The sequence below is a fragment of the Gekko japonicus genome, unplaced genomic scaffold (genome assembly GCF_001447785.1).
Source record: "Gekko japonicus isolate JY-2015 unplaced genomic scaffold, Gekko_japonicus_V1.1 scaffold148, whole genome shotgun sequence".
Lineage (NCBI taxonomy): Eukaryota > Metazoa > Chordata > Lepidosauria > Squamata > Gekkonidae > Gekko > Gekko japonicus.
Genome location: NW_015170892.1, coordinates 1,038,734 through 1,064,910, shown reverse-complemented (window position 1 = coordinate 1,064,910; position 26,177 = coordinate 1,038,734). Strand labels below are relative to the sequence as shown.

The 26,177-nt window shown below is 44.0% G+C and overlaps 1 protein-coding gene across 1 annotated transcript in view; it reads left to right on the top strand.

Moving 5' to 3' along the window:
* Window positions 1–22,334, top strand: part of ARHGAP10 (Rho GTPase activating protein 10) — a 178,051-nt gene extending 155,717 nt beyond the window's left edge. Inside the window, exons 21-23 of the mRNA XM_015418456.1 lie at window positions 3,709–3,843; window positions 4,965–5,056; window positions 22,059–22,334. Of these exons, the coding sequence (XP_015273942.1) occupies window positions 3,709–3,843; window positions 4,965–5,056; window positions 22,059–22,147 (316 nt within the window). The 3' untranslated portion in view covers window positions 22,148–22,334. The remainder of the gene's footprint in view (window positions 1–3,708; window positions 3,844–4,964; window positions 5,057–22,058) is intronic.
* The last annotated feature ends 3,843 nt before the right edge of the window (window positions 22,335–26,177 follow it).

The window sequence follows — 26,177 nt, the reverse complement described above, 5'->3', positions numbered from 1 at the left end:
AGAGGCCGTTACAGTAGTCTAATCTTGAGGTGACCGTCGCATGGATCACTGTAGCCAGGTCATCATGGTCGAGATAGGGGACCAACTGCCGAATCAGCCGAAGATGGTAAAAGGCTGACCTGGCAGTGGCTGCCACCTGGGCCTCCATAGTTAAGGAGGGATCCAGGAGCACACCCAGACTTCTAACCTCCAATGTAGGCATCAAAGGCACCCCATCGAAGGTCGGGAGAGGGAGCCCCATCCCCCAACCACTCCAACTCAGGCACAGGACCTCCGTCTTCACTGGATTTAGCTTCGGCCGGCTCAATCTAAGCCAACCAGCCACGGCTTGCAAAGCCCGGTTCAGATCTTCTGGGCTGGAGTCCAACCAGCCGCCCAACATCAGATAGAGCTGAGTGTCATCTGCATATTGATGACACCCTAGCCCATGCCTCCAAGCTATCTGGGCAAGGGGGCACATGTAGATGTTAAACAACATCGGGGAAAGCACAGCCCCCTGAGGCACACCACATTCAAGTGGGTGTCTCCGGGACTGCTGTTCCCCTAGCGCCACCCTTTGTCCCCGACCCTGGAGGAAAGAAGCGAGCCATTGGAGATCAAGCCCCTGTATCCCCACGTCGGCGAGGCGGCAGGTCAGCAGCTGATGGTCAACCATGTCAAACACGGCCAAAAGATCTAACAACAGCAATACTGCCACACCGCCTCGATCCAGATGCCTCCGGAGGTCGTCAGTAAGGGCAACCAGTGCTGTCTCTGTCCCATGCCCCAGGCAGAAGCTGGACTGGAAGGGATCTAGGGTGGAAGCATCATCCAGGAAGCTCTGTAATTGTGTCGTCACCGCCCTCTCAATTAATTTGCCCAAATAGGGCAAATTGGAAACCGGCTGGTAGTTGGCCAATTCAGCCGGATTCAATGATGGTTTCTTAAGGAGGGGGTGGACCATTGTTTCCTAGAGTGCCCCAGGGAACCGCCCCTCAGAGAGGAACTTGTTGACAATCTCCCTTAGGGCACCTCGAAACCCCTTGTGACCTGCTTTAATGAGCCAGGAAGGGCACAGATCAAGGCTGCAAGTGGTTAGCTGCGAGCAATCTGTCAATTTCCTCTAGGCTGAGCGGGCCGAAATGCTCCAAAGCCAGCGAAGACATGCAAGGGGTCTCGAGTTCACTCACTGTTCCAAATGTGGCGGGGAGGTCACGGCAGAGCACCAAGACTTTATCCATGAAATAGCTCGCAAATGCCTCACAGCCAATATCCAATTCACTAACGTTTTGCCTGCCCTGTGGCAGTGCTGTTAAAGACCGAATAGTTCTAAATAATTGGGCTGGGCGTGAGCTCGCGGACGCAATTGTGGCCACATAGAATTCTCTTTTAGCGGCCTTGGTCGCCATCTTATAGGATCTCATAAACATCCTATAAGATGCTCTTGTTGCCTCATCAAGAACACGGTGTCACCGTCTCTCTAGTTGTCTGAGCTCTTGCTTCATCAGCTGCAACTCCTGGGTATACCAGGGAGCCAGCTTAGAGCGAGCACGCAGAGGGTGCCGGGGTTATCTCATCGATGGCTGTGGAGAGTCAGTCATACCAGTCCTCCACGAGCTCATCCAATGAGCCACCAGGAAGCATCAGATCCTGCAGAGCCATCTAAAGCCGAACAGGGTCCATTTGGCTCCGCAGGTGAGCTAAAATCTGCTCGCCACATAAACAGGGTTGGGGTGGAACATTCAGATGGGCCTTCAGGGCGAAGTTATCCGACCATGGCACCGCTAATGCAGTAATCCGGTCCACAGTTATTCCCGCCGCGAAGATCAGATCGAGCGTGTGCCCAGCCCAGTGTGTGGGGGTCGCAACAAATTGGGAGAGTCCTAGTGCCACCATGGATGATACTAGGTCCGCTGCCTGACTGGACGCCGCATCATCGGCATGGACGTTGAAATCACCCAGGACCAAAAGTCTAGGGTGCTCCAACGCCCAGCCTGATACGGCCTCTGTCGGGGACGGGAGGCTAGCACCAGGCCGACACACTCAACGCCCGTGATCTCCACTGGCGGGAGTGCCCTGAAGGAGTAAGCCTCCTGAATGAAAATAACCACTCCCCCCCTGCCCCCTAGTCCATGATTGGTGTAGGACTGAGAACCCAGGTGGGGCAAGTTGGAAGAGCACTATGGTCTCCCCGTCCTGCACCCAGGTCTCGGTCACACATGCCAGGTCTGCTTTTTGTTCTAAAAGATAGTCCCGGAGGACTATGGTCTTGTTGTTAATGGGCCTGGCATTGCACAACACCAATGACGGAAGAGGGTTACCAATCCTGGCCCCACTGCCGACCACCTTTGGGATGGGTTGCAGGCTGGAAGGGCGCCGAGCCATAATGTTTCTCTGCGTCCTTCCCTGAACTCTCTACAGCATGTCTAATTTTTTGTAATGCTGGGGAGGAAGCAGCAGAGCTCTCAAGTATCTGTGCTTCTCGGGGTGTTTTTTCTAACTTACTATTCCTAAGTATCCTTCAGTTTTATACCATAGATAACAGTTGAAAAGAATACACTTTGTCATTTGTCTATCTAGTACATTTTTATCTTTTCCCTCCCTCCAAGGAGCCCAGGACAGTGTACTTGATTATCCCCTCAGCAACCCTGAGAGAAGCTGAGGCAGAGTAACTAGCCCAAGTTCACCCAATGAGCTTTGTGGCTGAGAGGGGGTTTGAACCCTAGTCTCTTTGGTCATAGTTCGGCATTCTAGAGCCAGTGTGGTGTGGAGGTTAATCTTTTACCACAATTCCTGTAGCCCATTATATATAGGCCCTTTTGTATCAACAGACTCAAACTGATGTAACTTAACACAGCTTCTACCAGCAGTCTGTGTCAAGTCACCACAGGCTACGGATGAATGACATAGGCTTTAAACCTTTATAAGTGAATTAATATACCAGGGAAAACAACATGCCATGAGGAACCTCCTTTCACTTCAGGCCAGACAGTAGGAAGGTACATCATCACTCTGTAGAATATCTTGTGACTCACTGGTAAGTCATCTGCCTTGCACCCAGAAGGTCCCAGGTTCAGTCCCCAGCATCTTTGGTTAAAAAGGACTGGGTAGTGGGTGATGGTCTTGCCTACCTGAGGTCTTGCCAGTCAGCGGAGATTTTGCAGGTTTTTGAAGGCGAGAAGAGGCTCTCTCTAAAAAGTAAAAATCCAATGCAGGACAGACATACTTATCCATCTCTCTCAGGAGAGATGTTAACTGGAGTTCCTGACAATATAACAGTCTGTAATTCCTTGTTAGGCAAGCTATTAGCAGTTGTTTGATGTTCTCAGGCTTTCATTAGAGCACACTGGCTGCCAACTAACCCTCTCCTGTATAAACGTCAGCATTTAGCTCAGCCTCCTCCTTGTGCTACAAGAGCACAGCATGGCTCATACTCAGCAATAAAGCTAGCTCAGTAAAGGATAAAATCATATTTACCTACATCATACAAAGCAAGAATGTTTCTTTTTATTAGGAGGGTTGCTATGAATACAACCTTTGTAGAAGGATGGCAGCATATTTAAAAGGCGTAATATGAGGGCAGAAAATGCATTATGATAGCTGGCAAATAATTTAATCGACTTCACTGATCTTGAAACTGAAGCTGACTACTCACAAAAGGTCCAGATTGAATGATACTGATTTGAACATACTAAATGCTAATTCTTTCCTGAAAATGTCTTCTTTCAGTCCCAGCCAGACTCATTCGTCAATGGTTTCCTGGATGAATGTGCAGTCAAGTACAGCACCTACCTCAGTAGCACCAACGCCCCCATCTTTCTCTTTCCCCTCCCCTGCCGGTGAAACTGACAGACCAGCTGGATGGTAATACTATGCTCTTTAGCAGCTTTTATTTTTTATCCCCATTTCTCTTGTGTTATAAGGAAAACAACATTAGGGGTTTTCCACCCTGTAAATCATATTATGCAGTATATAGGCAGTGTGCCAGCTAAAGTGTTTCTTTTAATGTTAAGTATAGTATTGTACACACTTTAAGATAATAAACTCATGGTACAGGTAGGACATTTGTTTTTGCACAGAGGGGAGGGGCTTAGAGTGATAGAGAGTCCAGTTCAAAAGTACAGCCTCTGGATGGTCCGATTGTGAGATCTGGCCACAGTGAGGCTCTGTGGATGGAACTGGATATGGAAGGGAAGGTGTCACTATCTATACTCGCTATAGACAGAAATCTACACATTGTGTGACATAATTGAGTCATGGTACTATGGACATATTCCACTTACACTGTGTGATATCTCTGTACAGAGCAGCAAGCAGTGTGCAGCTATATTTTTCGTCAAGTTCTTCTTTTCTCGCATCACTGCCCTCACCACTGCTCTAGATTTACTTTGGAATACAAAATAAATCTAGTGGCAGTTGCATGAGACCAAAATGAATCCAATGGATTCCCATTTCACTACTCAAATTATTTCCCCTTAATATGTCAGATACCAGGTTTGTTTTGGTGGTTATGAGCTGTTAAATTACAAATCAGAATGTAGCTTTCTGAACATAAGACATTAATGCCTATTTAGATTGTTTTGAGAGGGTTTTACTGTTGCAGAAAACATTCCCCTGAAGAGGAGCTATGCTGTCCCCAAATGTGTTAGGATTTTGTTGACTTTGGATTAATATGCTTTAAACACTCCTAAAAGTCTCATCTGTAGTAAAGTACACATTATCTTTGATATCTTTGATACCTTAAATATTCTGCTTTTATCAAGCAGCCGATCAGATTGACAGGTGATATTTGGAGGGAAGCAGGTATCTTTGTAGGACCAGATACTCTTTTAAATTAAGCTTAAATAAAATGAAGGATTGTCTTGTTGCATAGACTGTGTGGACAATATTTCCCACATTCTCTTAAAAATTCAGAGTTGTACACTGATCCTGCAGAATGAAAAATGAGCCACTAATAAGGATCTTTGGCTTTGATGGTTTTGCAGTGTTGTCAGCAGAAAAGCAAGAGCAGTCTATCCATGTGAAGCAGAGCATAGCTCGGAATTGTCTTTTCAAATTGGCGCAGTTTTTGAAGATGGTAAGTATTGAGAAAGATAACTGTTTTTAAGTAAAAAAATAAAGATGCCTTTCACTGCATGGGTGTATTATGAGAATGAGATATTTGTAAAAATAAATACATCATTGAGTTTGATTCATGAAGATATTGTAAGAGGACATGAGAAGGTGATGATGAAACTTTGTTGCATCCATCTCCCTCCTCCTTGGATTCTGGTATTAGGGAAATGTGATATTCATGATGTAAGCCCATACAGTAGCCTTTTAAATTTGCCAAGTTTCTTCCATTAGGCAACCTATCAGTATGTATGTAAAATGCATTTTGTTGAAGCAAACCAGAACTACATGTGAGATACATGGGTGCGCATAAAGACTTTGTCAGTGACAATATTTCACTATATTTAAAGGTAAAATATGGTTGGATGCAGAGTGAATTTGATCACTGATTGAACTGGAAGGTGGAATTGCTAAAGTCAAATAGCTCAATGAAAGTGTCAACCCAGTGTGCTGCAGCAGTGAAAAAAGGCAAACTCTGTGTCAGGGATTAATAGGAAAGGGATTGAAAATAAAACAACCAGTATTATAATGCCCCTGTATAGATCTATGGTGTGGCTTCATTCGGAATACTGTGTATAGTTCTTGTCATTGTATCTCAAAAAAGACATTGCAGAGCTGGAAAAAGTACAGGAGAGGGCAACCAGGATGATTAGGGGGCTGGAATACCTTCCCTATGAGGAAAGACTGAAGAGTCTGGGACTTTTCAGTTTAGAAAATAGATGACTTGGGGGGGGGGGATGACGGAGGTTTAAAAATTATGCATGGAATAAAGAGAGTAGACAAAGAGAATTTTTTCTCCCTCCCAAAATACTAGAACTCAAGGGCATCCAATGAAGCAGATGGGCAGTAAATTCAGGATGGATAAAACAAAATTCTTCTTTACACAGAATGTGATTAAAATGTGGAATTCACTGCCAGAGGATGTAGTGATGGCCACAGGAATAAGCAGCTTTAAAAAGGGATTAGACAGATTCATGGAGGATAGGTCTATCAATGCTATTAGCCATCATGACTAAGGACAACCACATTCAGAGGTATTAAACCTCTGAATCCCAGAGCCAGGAGGCAACATCAGGGGAAGGTCTCAGCCTCTGTGCCCTGTTGTTGGCCCTCTAGAGGAACTGGTTGGCCACCACATGAGACAGGATGCTGGACTAGATGGACCATTGGTCTGATCCAGCAGTGCTTTTCTTATGTTCTTATGGCCCCGGTCACACAGGCCAGATATCGCAGGGGGGGAGGCGTGGCTAATTGCCCCGGCGCAGTTTGATGCACGATTACGCAATCAGACGTGCCGGCGGCACACCACCAGTCCTTCCCTCATCACCGGTGGGTAAACGAGGGACCGGAGGGGAATGCTGCGCGCTGGCGCGATCACACCATGGGTGTCTGGAGGCAGCCCATGGCAAACGTTTACTAGTACCTTGGAGGTACTAGGTTTTTTTAAGGCGCATTGTCGGCGGTAAGCCACCGGTGCGCTCCACTTCCCAGATGTTGGGGTGTGATCGCGCCCGGATAATCCGCCCACCATCCGTGCCTCTCCCGCAGCAACTTTGCCGTGTGACTGGGGCCTAAGTTAAATGAATTTAAAGTCACTATAGATTTCATAATGTTTGATACAGAATTACAGTCCTGAGCTGCATGGAGGAGCTCCTAGGACTCTGGTGGATGGCCTATAATACAGATAGATTTAACAATGATCAGATAGTCTGAAAATTAGAACTCCAAATGTCCTTCCCTATTAGAAATACATATATATTTGCAGGTGTAACAAGCTTTGGATCACTTCCAGTCTTTTCCTTTCTTCCCTAGAGTAGGACTAAACCCTTTAATCCATTTCTCCCAGATGCTCCTCCTTGAGAAGAAGTAGGGCCATGTGGTTTCATCTCTAACTCAGCAGCCAGTGAATCAGGCGCTTCGCTGTAGAAATCCAAATTTCTAAAAATGTTACTACTTTACATGGGTACCTGCTGAGGGGTTCACAAATTATAGTGAATGCACACTGAATCCATGTACAGTATACACTTGATTTTTTTCTGTACATAAGTAAATAGATTACATTCAATGCATGTATAGCTCAATGCATAACTTAAAACATACGTTTATCCCTGAAGTGAATGTGTGTTTGCTTTTTTTTTTTTACAAGCGGATATATGTACCTATGTGTAGAGTATACATGCAATCGTTGTAATATGTGAACATGGCTACTGTAAGGCAGCTTCATGTGTTGAAGGTATGAAAATGACCTTGAGCTACAAGATAGTAGTAATGCTGTGGAAGATGAGAGGAAGAATTTTAAAATAGCCAAATCAGGGTGCTACTATGAAGTGAGGAGACAACTTGAAGGCGAAGGAGGTTAAATGTAGAAGGCAAGGGAAGGCGGAATGTAGTGTAAAGAGGAAGGCTCCGGCTGCCAGGGAGTCAAATCCAGGGCTGAGGGAGTGAGGCAAAAACCCAAGGCTCCGTAAATATCAAGGCAGCTGGAGTTTGCCAGAGAGTGGTGTGACAGACAGCCTCTTAAGTTCCGCCCCCCAGGCATCCCAGCAAATCCCTACCTACAGAGGGAGTAGGTAGGTACTAAGCAACATGAGTCATTGAGAGGCTATGGAACCTCTGGGAGGGGGAGGAGCGTTGAGGGAAGGTCTGTCATTTTCTCAGATGGGACTTGAAAAAGCAACAGAGAAACAGGGAAAACTACCAGGAGATTAGTTAGGTAGTTAAGCTTTGTCCAGTGAAGGAAAAGAACTCAGACATCTGTAGTATAAATATACAGGGCTCTGGGACCAATAAAGAGGCAAGAATGGAGCCAGTATACTTAGGGAAATAGTAGGTTGGGGACTTGTGAGAGGATTTAGGGAAATATTCCAACACACAAGCTAGCCCTATTTCAGTAGGCTGAGATTCTTGGTTTTAAGGAGGAGTTCCAAACAAAATCATTTTTTCACACTCTGTCTCTGACTGAAGTAACCCATCAATTTGGTAAAACTGTAGGTATGTGAATTTATAACTGTTTCTGCTGTCCCTTACTGTACTAACCAGTGTCTTTGTTCTGCCACATGTAGGCTTTTAGTAGTGCCTGGCCCTCGTTTCACCCGTTTGAGTGTGATAAGGGCGAGGCCCTTTTCCATCATGGCCCTGACCTGATGGATGCTTTGTCTGAGGAGACTTGTGCCCTGTGGGACCTGTATGCATTCCGTAGGGTCACAAGGCATTCCACGAATGTAATTATGTTGGACTCTACCACCAACACTGTTGATTTTTATGCCAAAAGTGTTAGTTTTGCTAACTGTGTGTTGAGGTTTTTAATTGGATTTTATTGAGATTATGGTTTTGTTATTGTTATTGCGTTTTATGTTGTTAACTACCCTGAGCCCCATTCTGGGGGAAGGGCAGGATAAAAATCTAATAAAATAAAAATAAACAAACAAACAAATAAAATGATATGGAGCTCTTAGGGAGGGTTGCTGCTAGAAATGGCACTACCCTTACCTGACTGTGGTAGCTGAAAATGGGTGGCTGCTTTTGTTTTTGTTGCTTGAAGGCTTCTTAGAGCTATCTACATTAGAGAGTCAGTGCTTGTCTAGGACCTGAGACACTGGGGTTCTAATTCTCACTGTGCCATGAAACTTGCTGGGTGACCTTGGGCAATGCCACATCATCACATGATTGTGATTACAAGGATAAAATGCGGAAAGGAGAACTATGTATGCTGCCCTGAGCTCCTTGGAGGAAGGGTGGGGTAAAAAATGTGATAAATAATATTGATTACTTACTGCTGAAGGAGCTTCTACTACTCTGCTAATTTCTCAGGAAATGTCCTTCTTGAATCGTCATGGCACCTTTGCTTAACGTGGTCCTTAGGGGTGAGTCTGAAATGAACTATTTTAGTGCCAAATGAAGAAGATAGAGAGCCTGAATATCCCTGCCCTTATTCTGAAAGAAAACATGGAAGTTTCCATATTTCCAGCTGAGATTGAGGAAAGCCAATGAACTCTTGCCACTGAGAGCAATTTTTAAAAATACTGTTTTGGTAAAAAGCATAATCTAAATGTGGCCCATCTCTAAGTGTACCTAACTGGCAATATTGTATGATTCCAAAAATACATGTTGAGAAGGTTTCTTATGAACGTAATCTTGTCATCACCCAAATCCTGGCAAAATGTTCTTCTAAATTTTTAAACATGCTGAAGCAAGTAGAGAACCCATACCAGAATTATTTTTCTGCACAAATACAAAAAAACTGGGCACAGAGGGAGGGAAAAGTATTGTTTTATGTATGTATCAAACCTGTTGTTCAAAAGCACAGAGGTATAATTTCTTGAACTAGACTGCCCCAGATTTTATTTCTCTTGGTACAGCTGCTGAAAAAAAGGTTGGCCTCCCCAGATTTGCCCTCTTGTACAGGAGGAAAGAACACCTGGCCTGCATTTTTTACCATTTAAAAACATGCCTGATATAGGTGCTTCCTGTCAAAAGTTCCCTTACAGGCAGATTGTGTCTGAGTCAGATGTGATAAAAGAGGAATTAGCTAAATGTTTAGTCTCTTCAAAGCCTTTTTCTAAAAGCAAATTTAATTTACTATAAGGGTGGGGATTTCAGCAAGCCGGTGAAGAAACCCTTCTAGTCAAATCCATGTTCAGTTGACGCGCATAGTTCACAACACAGGAATTCAGCAGGACGTTTTCAGGCATGTCATGCCGTGCGTCATCTTTCCTCCAAAGGGGTAAGAGAAATGCAGTAAATTTCCTCCTTTTTCTGATGAAACCATCTTAGGTCCTATTAAAATGATACCTTAGACTTATGAGAGCTGCTGCTTTTGAGTTTCTTCCACATCACTAAGTCAGACACAAACTCTTCATGCCCATGATTTAAGTAGCTGGTGTGGCTCTGAACCACACTCACACAATGCGTTCTGGATTAGATGGCCATTCCCACCAGTTCAAAACAACACAAGTTGCCTAAACTGTGGGCACATGCTCAACTTGCTCCTGATTTTCTTGGGAGTTGATCCACAAGCAGTGGAACCAGTCAGGGCATGGGTCCTCTACTCATCTGCCCTCCCTCTGCATTTTCACAGTTGTAGAATCAGTTTAGAGTCAAGGAAGGAAGGAGGCTACCATCATCAGTGGTGTCACAGCATCCACCCCCCCCCTTTTATTTATTTTTTGCACTTGCCTATATTGATATCACGGCTGCATTTTTTAAAAAGAAGATTAATAAAATATCAGTATCTCAATATACTGCTGTAACAATAGGTCAGGCAGGTTCTCTCATTTCCTAGCTTTTATTTGAAACAAAAAGTAAGTCTCTAGGCCTTACCCTCCTGGAGATGTGCCTTTTTCCTTATATCTCCACAAAGCAAGAGGCTAGAGACTTATTTTTTTAATGAAATCTGTGAATTCAGAGGAACCTGCTTGATCTGTTATTCAGTATATTGAGATATCGATCTTTTAGTGCCATTAAAAAAATGCAACCCGTCTGCAAGGTGGGGGTGGAGGAGAGGGAGTGGTTTGATGATGACCACAGAATACCGACAGAAATGTTATGCATGAGGAAGAAGGCGACTCAAAATCAGCTTCCAGAAAAAAACTTGGGATAAAAGTTGTATCAAAAGAAACAGAAAATACCTGGAGAAACAAACAAACAAAAAACCCAACACAAAAGTTAAAGGCACAAAAATGTGTGCAGAAATTGAGATAAACTGAAGCAGTATGCGACCAGAACCTATGAAAAAAAAAACACGTGGGAAAGCCTTATACAGAAGATTTACATGGCACCTTAGCAATGCGGGAACAATGATGCAGTAGGTTTTTCTGAATGCCAGAGTAACTTTGTAGAGAAAGTGATCTGCTCTGCTTTACTGCCTGGATTTCTGGAGCATCCTTGGAGTTCATGGTATGGAATGACCCACACCTTATGCTCTTACCTCTTAAAATGAATTAACCCCAGACTTTACTTGCAATTTGGTATGCCATGACAGAGTAAAGTCCTATAGTGAAAGTTCTTCCATTTCACCTACTCAAGGGGCAAAAGATCTCTGTCATTAGACAGCTTGTACAGTGAGGATGTAAGAATTGCCCGGCTAGATAAAACAAAAGATCCTTCCAGTCCAGCAGTTTATCTACACTGCTGGCTTAATAATCCAAGAAACTGTCCAAGATCATGTTGATGATTTATATTCTCCTGTAGTTTGTTCTCAGCATCTGGTACTCAAATGTATTACCTCTGAACTTGGAGATTCTAGCTGTTTATAGGCACAGCTTCTGGTTATTGATAGACTGATCCTTTATGACTTTGTCTAATCCTCTTTGGAAGCTGTATGAACAAGTAGCTATCAGTACCATCTTGTGACAATTAATTCTTCTGTGAAGTATTTTGTGAAGAACTTCAATTGTATTAATCCTGAATCTACTGTGTTCATTTCACTGGACATCCCTATTCGAATGTTTTCCAAGAGAGAACAATTTCTCTGTACTGGCACTCTTCATACTATTGAATTTTAATGTACTCATTAATGTAATGATGCATGGGCTTCCATGCCATGATGGTAAAGTGAGAAGGGTTTCTTAGTGACCCAGTGGTAATGCTCTGTGACATCCTTTTGGATATGTAGATGACTGGAACTGTACACAATATTCTCTAAATATGTTTGTACCAAAGATTTATCGAATAATATATTTCATTCTTAACTTGGTCTCAGAGTGCTGATCAAAAATTCAAACATTGGGACCAGGTATAAAAAGGGGAGATTTTTCTACAAACCTGTGGGAATCCCAAAACTAAAATGGGCGGACCTCCCCCACATGGAGAGTAAACTCAATCAAAATGATGCTGAAGTGTGTTCTTGTGACAGTATATTGTGAGATCTGAGCAGCAACCTAGCCCAAAGTGGTTTGGAGCAGAGAGAGTGCATCACTGGTGAATAAAAACATCTTAATCTCATATCTAAAAGCCACAAGAGTAAGTACCGGGTGGACTTCCAGAAGAAGATATTCCACAGTTAGGGCAACATGACTGAGAAAGCCCTGTCTCTGATTTCCACCCACTGTACTTCCATAGGTAAGAAGGCACAGAACATGTCCTGTGATTAAGGTCTTAACTGGCAGGCAGAAAGATACCAAAGATTCTTTTTTGTGTAGTTTGGTCCAAAACTGATATGGGCTTTAACAGAAGGAAGCATAATTTTTGGGGTTTCCTGGAAATAAACAGGCAGGCAGCGCAGATCTTCTCTCTGAATCCAATCTCCAACAGTAGCCTAGCTGCAGCATTTTGTATAATTAAAGCATCTGGACAGTCTTCAGTGGCAACCCTATGCAGAGAGCATTACAGTAATCTAGTCTGGATGTGAATAGAGTATGGATTACTGGGACCAAGTCCTATTTAAGGAATGGCTGCAGCTGGCAAAAGGCATGAGTGCACCATGGAGGAAATATGGGCTTCCCATCATAGGCCAGGACCAATCTGCACCCCCAAGCCATGAGCTTGTTCTTTCAGGGGGAGTGGTACCTCTTTCAGTGCAGGCTGACTTTATTAATCTGTGAATTTGGATCCCTTACTTTTATCCCCTGAATTTAGCTTGAATAAGCACTACTCCAAGTACAGCTTCTTGGAGGAACTTCCTTTCATTGAGAAAACTTCAATTTATTCTTGTGGCATGTGTTTATACTACTTACAAGAAGCAGGAACCTGCGATACTTGGGGGGGGGGGAGGAGGATTCAGTGCAGGCTGACTTTATTAATCTGTGAATTTGGATCCCTTACTTTTATCCCCTGAATTTAGCTTGAATAAGCACTACTCCAAGTACAGCTTCTTGGAGGAACTTCCTTTCATTGAGAAAACTTCAATTTATTCTTGTGGCATGTGTTTATACTACTTACAAGAAACAGGAACCTGCGATACTTGGGGGGGGGGGAGAAGGAGCTCCACGTGGAGGAGGAAGCAGCCACAGGTGATCCTTCTCCCCTTCTCCCCCCCCCCCCCAGCAGCAACGGCGAGGCCCAGGCCCGCCAATCCTTCTCCCCCGTCCCGACAGCGAGGCCCGGGCCCAACAATTCTCCCCCCAACCCCCTGTCACCAACAGTGAGGCCCGCCAATCCTTCTCCCCGCCCCCCTTCTCCCACTCCCCCTGGGCACTGGTGGTGAGGCCTGAGCAGCTCCCAGCTGCCAGGCCCCCCGAGCCTTCTCCCACACATCCCCGAGCCTTCTCCCACACACACCCCGAGCGGCTCCCAACTGCTGGGCCCTGGAGCACCCCCCATGGCCAGAGAGTTCTCTGCACATGCACAGGGAATGCTTTTTTACTTTTGGGGGGATTTAAGTATCTCCCATATAGTTTTTAAAAATGTTCAGATTTTTCTGCACACCTGGGGACTGCCCCAAGTGAGCAGGAAAATCTCTCTGCCCCCAAGTGCCCCCGATGTGCGGATTTAGATATCCGCACAGAGGGGGCCTCTTGGCCATTAGTATATAGATGGATCCAAAAGAGTACCCAATCTTATATTCAACTAATGCTAAGTTTCCTTACAAGCCTGTGCTGGTGGGCTCTGTGAAATTACACAGTGCCTGCTGGCTTACTCCTGGTTTACTTGCTGCTTGTTCCCAAAAAAGCATCTTGCTCTTTTAAATGTTTAGCAAACTAACTTTAAAAAATGCCTTCTAGCACTTTTTCTCTTGCATAAGTATGGATGAGACCTGCACTTCCTCCTTTAGCATCAGAGCTTTCTGCTAGATTTTGATATTGGTAGACTCCATTAAGGATCAACACTGCTTCCTTTGTCAGCCACCTCTCTAACAATGGGAAAGATGTGGCAGTTTCTAAGTGCTTCCAGGTCTGAATAACACGGTGTCCATGGTAATTCCAAACACAAGTATTAATTATCAGAAAGAATAGCTCATTTTGTCACATACTTGCTAAATATTTATTTATTTTTGTTAAAAATGCCATTCAGAATGGCTTACAGCTATTAATTCAACAATAAAGCTAGCTGAAAGAATAGCTCAAGACAAAAGCTGAAACATACTATAAGACAGCAGCAAAGCATGCTGATAAGCAGAAGCAACAGTTCCTATTAGTCAGTGTTAAATGCGTGGGTAAACACCACTTGGCACCTACGAAATTGAAGTTTTGTCAGACAAACATGCCTGTGGAAGGAATTCCATATTAGCCACACCAAAGGTCCTCTCGGGCAGCTACTGATCTAACATCTGATAGTGGGGCCACCCTGAAAAAGGTCTCACCTGGAGTTCTTAAGCAGATTTGTACAAGGAGAGGCTTCCTTCAAGTATCCCAGCTCCATACCATTATTGGCTTTATAGGTCAATACCCAGCACTTTGAAATTTTACCTGGAAACAAGTGGGAGCTAATGAAGTCCTTTAAAGGTACCCCCACCCCCAGCACTTGTCCTTTGTCGAGACTTCAGAGATGCGTCACCTGCCTGCCTGCCTACCTACCTACCTCTTGGTGCATTTTGCCTGTGCTCAGACACCTCAAAAATTAATTCAAATTCATCACTCAGTTTCAATTCCCTGATGCCTTAATAAACCTTTAAATGAAGAATTAAGATAATAATACATCATTTCTGCTGCTCTACCAATAACTTTAACTATTGAAATGACAGTGCATCACTCAAACTGACATACTGTTAGTATCAAACATTAAAATATCTGTTAAATTAGTGTCTGACATGAGGTGCCACTGCCATTAAGGAGGATTTTATGTCTTTCTCTCCTACCCTCATTTCTTTTTCTGTCCAACCCTTTCCTACTTGCACACCCCTTATCCTATTTTGTTTTATTCCCCCCCCTTTCTTTTTCACTACTTTGAAGCAGAAAACCTTGGTCAAGGGATCCAGGTCTGATCCTTTCCCCTTTATTGTGTGGGCTGCTTTCACCTGCTTCTTGGGCAGGTAGGATGTGGGCAGATTTGGCTTAATAAAAAGAGAATGGTAGACAGTGGAGAACCATACTTGGTGATTCCTGCCTAGAGTCCTGCACCCTGATTCTAAAGAAGAGGAAGAGCAATAGGACAGGGCAAGGGATAGTCCTTCAGCAACTGGTGAATGGCTTTGCTAAGCAATATCATAGAAGGAAGAAACTGCTCGTGCAAAGCTTATAGGGAAGAGTAGGTTGTTCCTGGATCCCCACCTTGCCATACAGCACAGAGGTTTCTCTTCTGTTTTGTTCTGTCACTGTCTCTCAAAGGGGAGACTTCCATTCTGCTTAGGGAAGATATCCTTTCTACATAATACTGCATGGCATGTTAGGGCTATGCCTGGAAGCTAGTATTTGTATCTGAGAACAAACTGTATTTGCATTTCAGGCTGGAAGTCTTCTCATAAGACACCTGAAACATTTAATCCATTTCCAAAAGTTCTGCCCCGTGCCGCCGCCCCCCCCGCAACGGGCCATTTTAACAACCATCATGCATAACTTGTTTATTTTATTTAGAACATTTATTAGCCACCTTTCTACCGTGCAGAACTCGAGACAGCTTACAATATGATTAAGGCAGCAATTTTTTTTAAAAACCGCAAATGACCACCGTTTAAAATCTCCAATTAGGGCTGCCAAAAAACTAAATTAGTCAAATGCAGTCCTAAATAAAACTGTCTTCAATTTGAATATTCTGCATGTTTATTCCAAGTGTTTAAAATGGCACTGGCACCAGATATGAACAAGAGAGTGGCTTGGGATCAAGAAACACCTGTGCTCTTCAACTCCCCCCCCCATCACCTTCATCAGCACATTATGTTTGCTTGTATAACTCAGAAACAAAGTAAATACTGAGATTTACACATCACTGTTCACTGCCAACTTTGCTTTATTCTGGCTGTGGGTACATTTTGGTGTTTCGTTGTGGCCTTTACTCTCCTTGATAACAAAATTTGAGTCCAGGGGCATCTTTAAGACCAACAAAGTTTAATTCTGGGTATAAGCTTTCCTGTGCCACTGGACGCCAACTTTGTTCTATTGCTTCAGACCAATACGGCTTCCCACCTGAATCTGTCTCCTTTGTAATGTTCAGCCTGATGTAGAACATCCATGAGGGGAAAGAGAGGAACACACTCTGTAAAAGATCTACATCTTACCAAAAAAAGGCCTAATTTAAATGGGAAACCATAAATATTTCAGGGAATTGTTTTGAGAGCAGGTTGAACAACTGCAAACGCTGTTCTTCTACCCCATGCACAGCTTGGGAAGTGGGGCTGGAGGAGAAAGTCCAAGAGGGGTGAGTGTTCATGCAGAATGATCAGCATGCATCCTACTGCTTGGTTCCAACAGAATGATTAATCCCCCCCCCTCCCAGGTTATAACAAGGAGAATGGAATGGCTGCTTTACTGGGCAGTCAGTTTTAAATAGGCCCTTAAGCATCTCTTGAGAGAATGTAGTAAGGGCTGTTCTTTTCCAGGAACTGTCCTAGTCCAAGGAAAAGAGACTAAAAGGACAACGTACTTGCCCATACTTACCTTGGTTATCTCAGAGTTAAAATGTCATCTTTTTTGTACATCCAGTTGTTAATCTAGTTGATTACAAGTCAGATCAGGATATCCTTCAAAACTGGCTAATACAATATTTTTTGTTACTGTCTCTTCTCTGCTGTTCTAGGGCCAAAGGGTGTGTTTCCTTGCTCTCTAAGATGTATACTTCATTGCTGCAGTGGCAACAACCAAAATATCCACTTCCTTTCATGTGGTAGGGAGTAGTAGGGATGCCAGCCTTCTGGTGACACCTGGGGATCCCCTGGAATTACGGCTCATCTCCAGATCAGTCCCCCCCTCCTGGTGAAAATGGATGCTTTGTAGGGTGGATTCATACTCCACTGAGGTCCCTGACCTCCCCAGGCTCCACCCCCAAATCTCCAGGAGTTTCCCAACCTGGAGCTGGCAACCCTACCTCCATCCCCTGCTGGTGGCCAGGGGGGACCTGGCAACCCTATGGAGTAGCCGTAGTAGCTTAGTGGGACAACACACTCCCTTCCTTCTTGGCATCCCATGGCATCAAAGCTGGCATCTAACAGACCCAGTGTAGTTGTGGGCATACCCTGTAAAGCCAGCCAGCGGATCAATCACAGTTGGCATATTAACAGCCTACTTTTTTACAGTCAGCTTGCTCTGGGGCTGCTATTGGGGCACTCAAGGAAGCGATGGTCTGCCCTCTCCTGAAAAAACCATCACTGAATCTGGCCGAATTGGCCAACTATTGGCCGGTTTCCAATTTGCCCTATTTGGGCAAAGTACTGGAGAGAGCGGTGGCGATTCAGCTGCAGGGCTTTATGGATGACACTTCCATGCTGGACCCATTCCAGTCTGGCTTCCAGCCGGGTTGCAGGATGGAGATGGCACTGGTCGCTCTCACAGATGACCTCCAGAGGCATCTGGATTGAGGCGGTATGGTGGTACTGGTGTTGTTGGATCTGTCGGCGGCGTTTGACACCGTCGACCACCAGTTACTGATTCACCACCTCGCCGACGCTGGAATCCAAGGGCTTGCCTTGCAATGGCTTGCCTCTTTTCTCCAGGGTCGGGGACAGAGGGTGGTGCTAGGGGAGCAGATGTCCCAGAGGCACCCACTGGTGTGTGGGGTGCCGCAAGGGGCGGTACTGTCCCCAATGTTGCTCAACATCTACATGCGCCCCCTCGCCCAGATTGCCCGGAGGCATGGCTTGGGGTGTCACCAGTACGCTGATGACACTCAGCTGTATCTGTTGCTGGGCGGCCGATGCGACTCCAGCCCTGATAACCTGGAGCGGGCGCTTCAGGATGTGGCGGGCTGGCTTAGACTGAGTCGACAGAAATTGAATCCAACGAAGACGGAGGTCCTGTGCTTGAGTTGGAGCGGATCGGGGGTAGGTATCCCACTACCGACCTTTGGTGGGGAGCCTCTGGTGCCAGCGGCACGGGTCAGGAGTTTGGGAGTGCTCCTGGATGCCTCTTTAACAATGGAGGCCCAGGTAGCAGCCACTGCCAAGGCGGCCTTTTACCATCTACGGCTGATCAGGCAGTTGGTTCCCTTCCTCGAACGCAACAACCTTGCACTACAGTGATCCACGCTCTCTATATGGGGCTGCCTTTGTCCCAGATCCGGAGGCTGCAGCTAGTGGAGAATGCCGCAGCCAGGCTGTTGATGGGCCTCTCCATACGGGACCACATCTGGCCTGAGCTGAGGACACTGCACTGGCTGCCTATAGCGTACCGAGTTTGGTTCAAGGTGCTGGTTTTTACCTGTAAACCCCTATATGGTCAGGGGCCTGCCTACCTGAGGGACCGCCTCTCCCTATACGAGCCCCAGAGAGCACTGAGGTCACGTTCGCAACATCGGTTGACCCTCCCTGGTCCGAAAGAAGCCAGGCTGAATACTACCAGAACCAGGGCTTTCTCGGTGGCGGCCCCATACTGGTGGAATGAGCTCCCAGAGAACATCAGGGCCCTGTGGGACCTTTCACAGTTCCGCAGGGCCTGTAAAACAGAGCTCTTCCGCCAGGCGTTAGATTAGGGGTCGCCACTGAGGGGTGTGCCCTGGAACATCTTCTGGCCGAACTTAGACCATCTTCTGGCCAGAGTCTCTGCTGGTTACTACCCCATCTCGGGATTTTATTGGATTGCCGCCATGGTTCTGTAATTGTTGTTGTTTACTTGTTTTAACTGCAATGGTATTTATTAATTGTTTTAATTTTTTGTCATGCTATTTAATCCTGTTAGCCACCTTGAGCCTGCTTGTCAGGCAAGGCGGGGTATAAATACAAATAATAAATACATAAATAAAGGTCCCTCATGGGCTTTGGCCATGCTGCTCTAGGCCTTCTGGGTAGAGGCTAGCCACCGGACATGCTCCAGGCCTGGTTAGAACCTTTTAAAGACCTGAGGGTGACCAAGGAAGAGTTCCAATGTACTCCTAGCTCAGAAGGGAGCAGAGGTAGGGCAAGGGAGGTGGAAAAGGTTGGTGCTCAATTTTTCTTTCTGAGGCCAAGGGAAGGTGGTTCAGCCAAATTGGACTCTGGAGCATGATAGGCATGAGCCAGGACCCAACATTATGTTTTGTTGCCTGAATGAAAGGTGACTCTATTCTCTTTGCACCACAACTGCTTTCTCTGTGGTAAATTTAGGGTAGATACTTATAGGTTTAAAAATATACTGCCGGGAAGTAGCACAGCTCACTGAAGTTGGAGGATGTATTTATCTTTCCTCAGTAAAGCAACATGACACATGGAGGCCATTGCTATTTGTTTAAAAAACATGTTAATTTTGAGGAACGTTTGTATAGGTTGGTGAGTAGATCTTCGTTATGCTGGTTGGTTTAAGAAAGTAAGATTGTTAAGACTTCTATAATTAGCAATGAAAGAGCTGACTTTCATGTAACAGTTCATTCCCTAAACTGTGTATTCCAGAGATATCCCACAGACGTCAAACAGGATTACTCCCTGCTTGCTCCAAAATTACTACTGTGCCACCAACTTTAGTGGGCCTAAAATAGCTTTCATGATTAAAATGGAGGCCTAATAGACCTCACACAGTGTAAAGATTTCAGTTAACACGTCAGAAGTGATGTACATAATGTTGCATGGAGGCACCACAGTGCGGCACAGAGCTAGGTATGCTTAAGACCGTTGATTTTATTCTCTGTGTGGCTGCAGTGCTTCATTTTTAGTCCATGTGCTCTTTTTTAAAAAGAAAGCGCAACAAAAAACCGTACATTTGTAAAAGAGACCAGTATCGTTGCCTTTTTAGCCCAGGTTAGACGTGGACATGGCATAAACACAGAGCTGTCAGGGGAATTCAGATCACGACTGTGAAGTTGGGGATGCTGTGCTGTTTTAATGGTAAACATCTGAGTAGAATATGCCATGTGGTATTTCCACATGTCCAAAACTGGTTCTGTATTGAACCAATTGGGATACATCTCAGACTATGCACAGGGCACTAACTATGTGCTTTAAACTGGTGACAAGATGATGGTTGATGGCAAGTGTGAGGGGGGGGCATTGTTCCTCAACTATCTAGGAGCAGCAGTAGCTGTTTCACCATGTTTTCCTTAGTCCTTAATTTCTACTAAATACACATAGCTGAAGTCAGTGCACATTTTCCCCATTTCCCCTTTCCTCCCTGCCCTGTGTAATCCCTGTAAAAACTATTAAATCGTAAACTTTGAATAAGGACCAGTGTTTATTCGTATTCTATAAAACACAATGCAGGTTGGTGATACTGTATAAATAAGAATAATGGTAGTAGTGTCATTTGGGAGAAGGTGTGAAATAGTCTGCTGTAGCTCTTTCTTGCTCTGAAATCAACCATGTGAACACAGCCAAGGCAGTCTTTTTGACCCACTATATTTCTCTTGAAACTGATTTCAAGCGAGTTCACACCACCACTGTCTTTCATCCCTGACAGCTTTTTCCTGATGAAAATGTGTTGCTAGAGCGCACTGCCCTATGGTCAGTTCCTGGTTTATCACATCGCTGCAGACAATTTTGAAACATTTTCAGTGGTGCACTGAACCAGAAGCTGAGTCTGTGGGAAGTATTTTGCAACCCTAGTGGCAAACTCGTCCATGGATTTTTGCTATAGTTATTATAGTCCATAAATAAAAATCCCCCAGATGGCGGTATGAATTGACTCCCCCACTGGATTCCCCCCACCCCCAATTAAATGGGCAGTGAAATTGTAAACACTGGAGTCTGGTTAGCACTATCTGTTTAATATGTCATCATACCATTAACAAAGATTCCAGTGAACATTAAGATGTACAGTTAGGTTTGTAACCTGAGTAAACACACTGAATGTTTTCCTATGCAATGCATGACACATCTCGGCAGTCTTAATATGCCTAAGTACTTCCACAGCTGCTCTGAAGGAACTTTGTGCAGGCCATTTCTGGTGATGTCAGAGCATCCTGCTTAAAATATATTTGTGCCCTATTATCGTGCACTGAAAATGACCAAAGGATAAACGGTATGCTAACTGTTAACAGGAGTTGCTATTTGAGAAGGCCTTCTTTGTACATTCTTTTGGTAAACTTCAGTAAAACCTTCTATTATGGGCTGCATCCATTTTTGACAGTATTACAGAGATGCAGTGAGGGTGTATAGATTATTTTACAAATCTGTCATCTTGAAATCTTGCTTTAAATGCATGCATAAGCAGGGTCATCTTTGATCTTTTTAGCAGTAACATGTAAAATTGCCAATGTAGAAAAAAGATGACTGAGAACTGACTAAGTTATTCTGCTGTAGTTGTATTTGGTAAAGTTCTTAAGAGAGTATTTCCTTTATCTTGCAAGAACCAAGTCATTTATTATGCTGAGTTACTAGAGAGTATAACTTGAACTGCCATATTTTGCAAATCTCTTAATAATTTCAATTTTTCCAACCTCATACAATTAAGTGGTCAATAAACCTGAGGCACAGCTCTAATGGGGATCTGATGTACACACCAAGCTATTGCAAATGCAAGAGGCGATATTGCAATTCCAATTCTTGTAACACCAATCAGCTCTTTTTTGTGCACTAGTTTAATCTTCAAGGAAGGTGAAGAATTTGTAAAAGTCCCATTTTCTCCCCTACCTGGGAAACCAATTTGAGGTGGGAGGGGTGAGGTTGAAAAGTAAAGGGCTAGCAGGGAAAGTGTTACACAGACTGTATCCCTCAAAGCTTGGGGAGGGGGGTGTCTCCCAGTTAAGAATCCAGCCTCCTGCAGGTTACTTGCTTTGAGTGGAAAATTCCACAGGGCTGGGGTAAGGGGGAGAGTTGTGCAGCAACACATGATGAATACTTTGGCTCTCAGGCAGCGGTGTAAAAATAGGAGTTTGCTCAGTATATCTATTTGTTTGTGTTTGTTATTCACTTAAAGTTGATGAAAGTTGAAGATGTGGTTGAAGATTTGCTGGGTATTTTCATGAACTGAACTGATGCTCTGTCATTGACTGCTACTTTAAACAGCCAGTTAACAACACTTTTTCTCTTTGTTCTGTAGTGCATTTTTCTCGAGAGCCTGGCTGGCTAGAAGGGACGCTGAATGGGAAGAGAGGACTTATTCCACAGAACTATGTCCAATTTCTTTAGTTCTCTGTGTTTAATGTACAAAAAGTGTACATGGTATCCATGGTTTTTTGATACAGTTATTTCTCTTGGCTTAAAATGTTTTGTATCAGTGAAGAATGTGACAATGAGATAAATACCGTCATCCGTGTAAAAGCCTAACACTTTGCCAAATAGGAATTACACAGTTATGATTGATGCAATTTTATAAGGGTGGGAAGGGTGTGTTAATTTTATAAATTTGTAAAGAATAATAACTATCTATATATGTTTGCAAGACAGGCTGAATTTTAAAGCAAAGACTTGGTTGGTTTGTTAATCAGCCACCAGTTAAAAGAAGATTGTAAAAATGTTCACTCTGTTCTTGTATTCTTAAAGCTTGAGATATTTTAAACTTTTCCTGATTACAAAGAAAAAGTCACTAAACTCTTGGGAAAGACCAGTTATATTGACAATTCATTAACTATTTAAATGGTGTAATTGTTGTTATTTCAACAGGAGTCCAGTGTTAATTGTCAGTTAATTCCCCTTATTTTGAAAGGGAGCTGGTAAAACTGTCATTCATTGAAACCCAGAGAGAGAGAGAGAGAGAGAGAGAGAGAGAGGAAGAAGAAGAAGAAGAAGAAAACACTACTTTCAAATGTCTCTAGTGAACAAACAGGTGTATACAATTTACATGGCTTCAGTAGTAATATATTTTAAAGACGTAGGTAGAGTGGTGAGCTTCTTAGCTCCATAGATATTCTACTCAAAACTGAATGTAAACTAAAATAGTTTTAGTTGCTATTCATTTGATAACTACCTTTTCTGATGTGGAACGTGTAACTCCTGTTGTATCTTGCTATTCTGAAATTCAGTGTTACTTAAGCCTAGACTAGATGTGACATGTGGTTGTGGATCTCTTCTGGCTTCTTGTTTTGTTTTAAAGAGTCAAAAGAATCCTCAGAAAGTGGCTAGTTTAAAAAGGAGAACTGGTGGGGAGATAGAAGTTGCCAAACACTTTTTCCTCCAGCTGTTTTTCTTGTCCAAAATTCTTCCTTCCCACCCTGCCCTGGATAGCCCAGGCAAGCCCGATCTCGTCAGATCTCAGAAGCTAAGCAGGGCTGACCCTGGCAAGCACTTGGATGGGAGACCTCCAAGGAATACCCAGGCTGGGATGCAGAGGCAGGAAATATCAATGCCACCTCTCTAAAACGTCCTAGCCCCACTAGGGGTTGCCAGAAGTCACCATGACTTCCAGGCTCACAAGTATGTGCACACACACAGAGAGACACACACAAGACAAAACTCTCCCTTCCCAAGCTGCTTTGCATGCATAATAGGGTGCCTCAGTACCCTTACTTAGTACACGGGAAAGTAGCTGGAGGTAGATATTCAGGAAAACAGCCTGGGTGGAAGAATTAAGCATCCTCCCTCCCTCCGCTCCTCACCAGCTTCCCATCCACCCCCTTCCTCTGAGTAAACTTGCCACCTCTTTTTAAATCAAAGATACCACATCTAGCTTGGTCCTTGGTTTCTCTCTAACTTTCTGCATAATCAGGGATAAGCTTAGGCACTACTTATTTGTAACTGCCAGTGGAATGGAAAGTTTAAACTCACAGCAGTATTGTGAGGAAAAGTAAGAAAAACACCATTTTGCCACAGTACCTTTTTGTGATACAATTTTTCACACTTAACATTTATGTGTTTTGGTATGACCATAGTCATTTAAATATAACATTCTTTAAAAAAAAAAAAGGACTTGTTTAAAATTGTGCCTCCACTTTTATATTAAGGACAATGGGACAGCTTAAGCAGTGACTTCTGAGAAGGGCACCCACAGGTCCGTGGCTTGTTTACTGGATGACTTTCAGCCCAAGGGGCAGACTGCCTCCCTTGCAAAGGGGTGTGTGTATGTGAGCGAGGGAAGCTCTTGCTGGGAGGGCTGTTTTACCCATGCAGATTCTGCTTTGGTGCTCCCAACAGTCAGTGAGTGGTAAACACGTATGTCTGAACCAGCTGAAAGATCCAGCATGTTAAAACTGCTCTGCTCAGCTCTCTTCCGTCTGAAATAGCATCTTGCATGAATAGGTCCGCTGAAATCACTTGAGGCGTTTGGTATAATGACTGTTGGTGAAAAGAAAGGAAAGCAGTTATAACGTCTGATCCTTGCTTCTTCTTTTTATGGTTATTTATATAACCTTAGCTGATTTATTCACTTAAATGCTTTAAAACTTTAGTTCTGCTACCAAGCTCTTTATATGGAACACTGAATTGCATACCACTGCTGCATACATGCTGTGTGTATGCCCGCCAAAGAGATCTGCCACGGTGAGTTTTGATGGTGCCACTCATGTTGTCTCTCTCTCTCTCTCTCCCTCATGCACACGCATGCATATGCATACACACACGTCACCATCTGTTAAGGAGTGTGTGTGGCAGGCCTGCCATTTTTTCACTGGGATTTGGGGCTGCTGCTAGGACAGGGATCCTGCATATGACCCTTTCTGGAGCTTCTCACGGGCTTCAAATGAATAGTATTGCAATCCTTATCTTTCTTTCCAAAAACTCCTGGTGGCAGAACATTATGAGACCCATTTTGTGGGATTTGAACCCACATTCCCACAACTTTGCATGTCCAAAATTGTCTGAATATCTTAAAAGTTTGTCTCCTAAAATTTGCTTATTCGCTTTATTAAATAATCTGTTAGCAAAACTTTTCTCCTGTGAGGGAGAAATCTGCTTTGTGTCTGCATGTACTATTAAATAAATATTCAGTGTCCATTCTGAATAGCTAAGATCTCCAATAAGGCTACATTTTTAAAAAAGAATGAGAGTCTTGTCTGAGTACTCCAAAAATTGATTGAAAAACAACACACTGTTACTATACTTTTAGATTATTTTCTTTAATGAGGAGGTTTCACTGACAACCATTGCTTGTTCTTTTGCCCAGAACTATAAGGCCCTTGGAGTATGCACAAATTATTTCCAGATGGCGCAGTTGTGATCCAACGTACTGCTACTTCTCTTGTCCAACTGGAACTTTCCCAGGCAGTAGGGCTTTAATATAGTTCATTGTATCTGAGCCTATAATCTTTGCCAGATAGCTTTAAGGTGATTCTACTTGGGAGATGATCAAGCAGTTTAGAGATGTGACCAAAAACAGTGGAGATGCCTATGGAGTTGTGTAATGGAGATCAGGTTTCATTTCTTTTCGAAGTATTATGTGGGTGAATGGGCACTTAAATAACAGAGATAACAGCTGCTATTGAGAACTTCTCCTTTATATCTGCCACATGAATGAAAGAGTGCCATTCAGTCTTGGGTAGAAAAGTATATGCTCCAAGGTGGGAACTGCTACCCCATTACGAGAGTGGTGTGAGAGCAGCTTTTCCTAGCCCCACTAGGGAAACACTGCCATGGGGGAACAGCTATATACTGCAATTTGAGAAAGTTACAAAACAGATCAAAAGATCCACACCCCCCCCCCCGTGAGGATACACACCATGTATGCCCAAAGGGGAGGACTCTCACTTCTCCTCAGTTCCTTTTCATCCACCGCACAGTAGACATCTCTGGGAACTTCATTGTCTTTTTCTTTTTTTGCTTGATACTGCTACTACTTCTTGTAAGTTAAGCATTAAGAGTTTGTTCCTCCTTTGGGGCCCTGGGCCCTCTTTTCTTCCTTTGCCCATGACAAAGACTACATCCTTTGAAAAGTGTTGCGACTGTGGGGGAAAGCTACCATCAACAGACAGCCGCAATTGATGCCTCCTATGCTTTGGAGGCATAGGAGAGCCACGGTGGCTCAGAGGTTAAGATGGCGAGCTGCAGATCTGAAGTTTTTCAGTTAGACCCGAGTGCCGCGTAACGGAGTGAGCTTCCGTCTCTGGCCCCAGCTCCTGCCAACCAAGCAGTTCGAAAGCAAGAAACTGTAAATAGATAAATAGGTACCGTTTTGTTGCGAAGGTAACACCGTTCTGTGTGCTTCGGCATTTAGTCATGCTGGCCACATGACCACAGAAATGTCTTTTGACACCACTGGCTCTTAGGCTTGGAATCAGAGATTAGCACC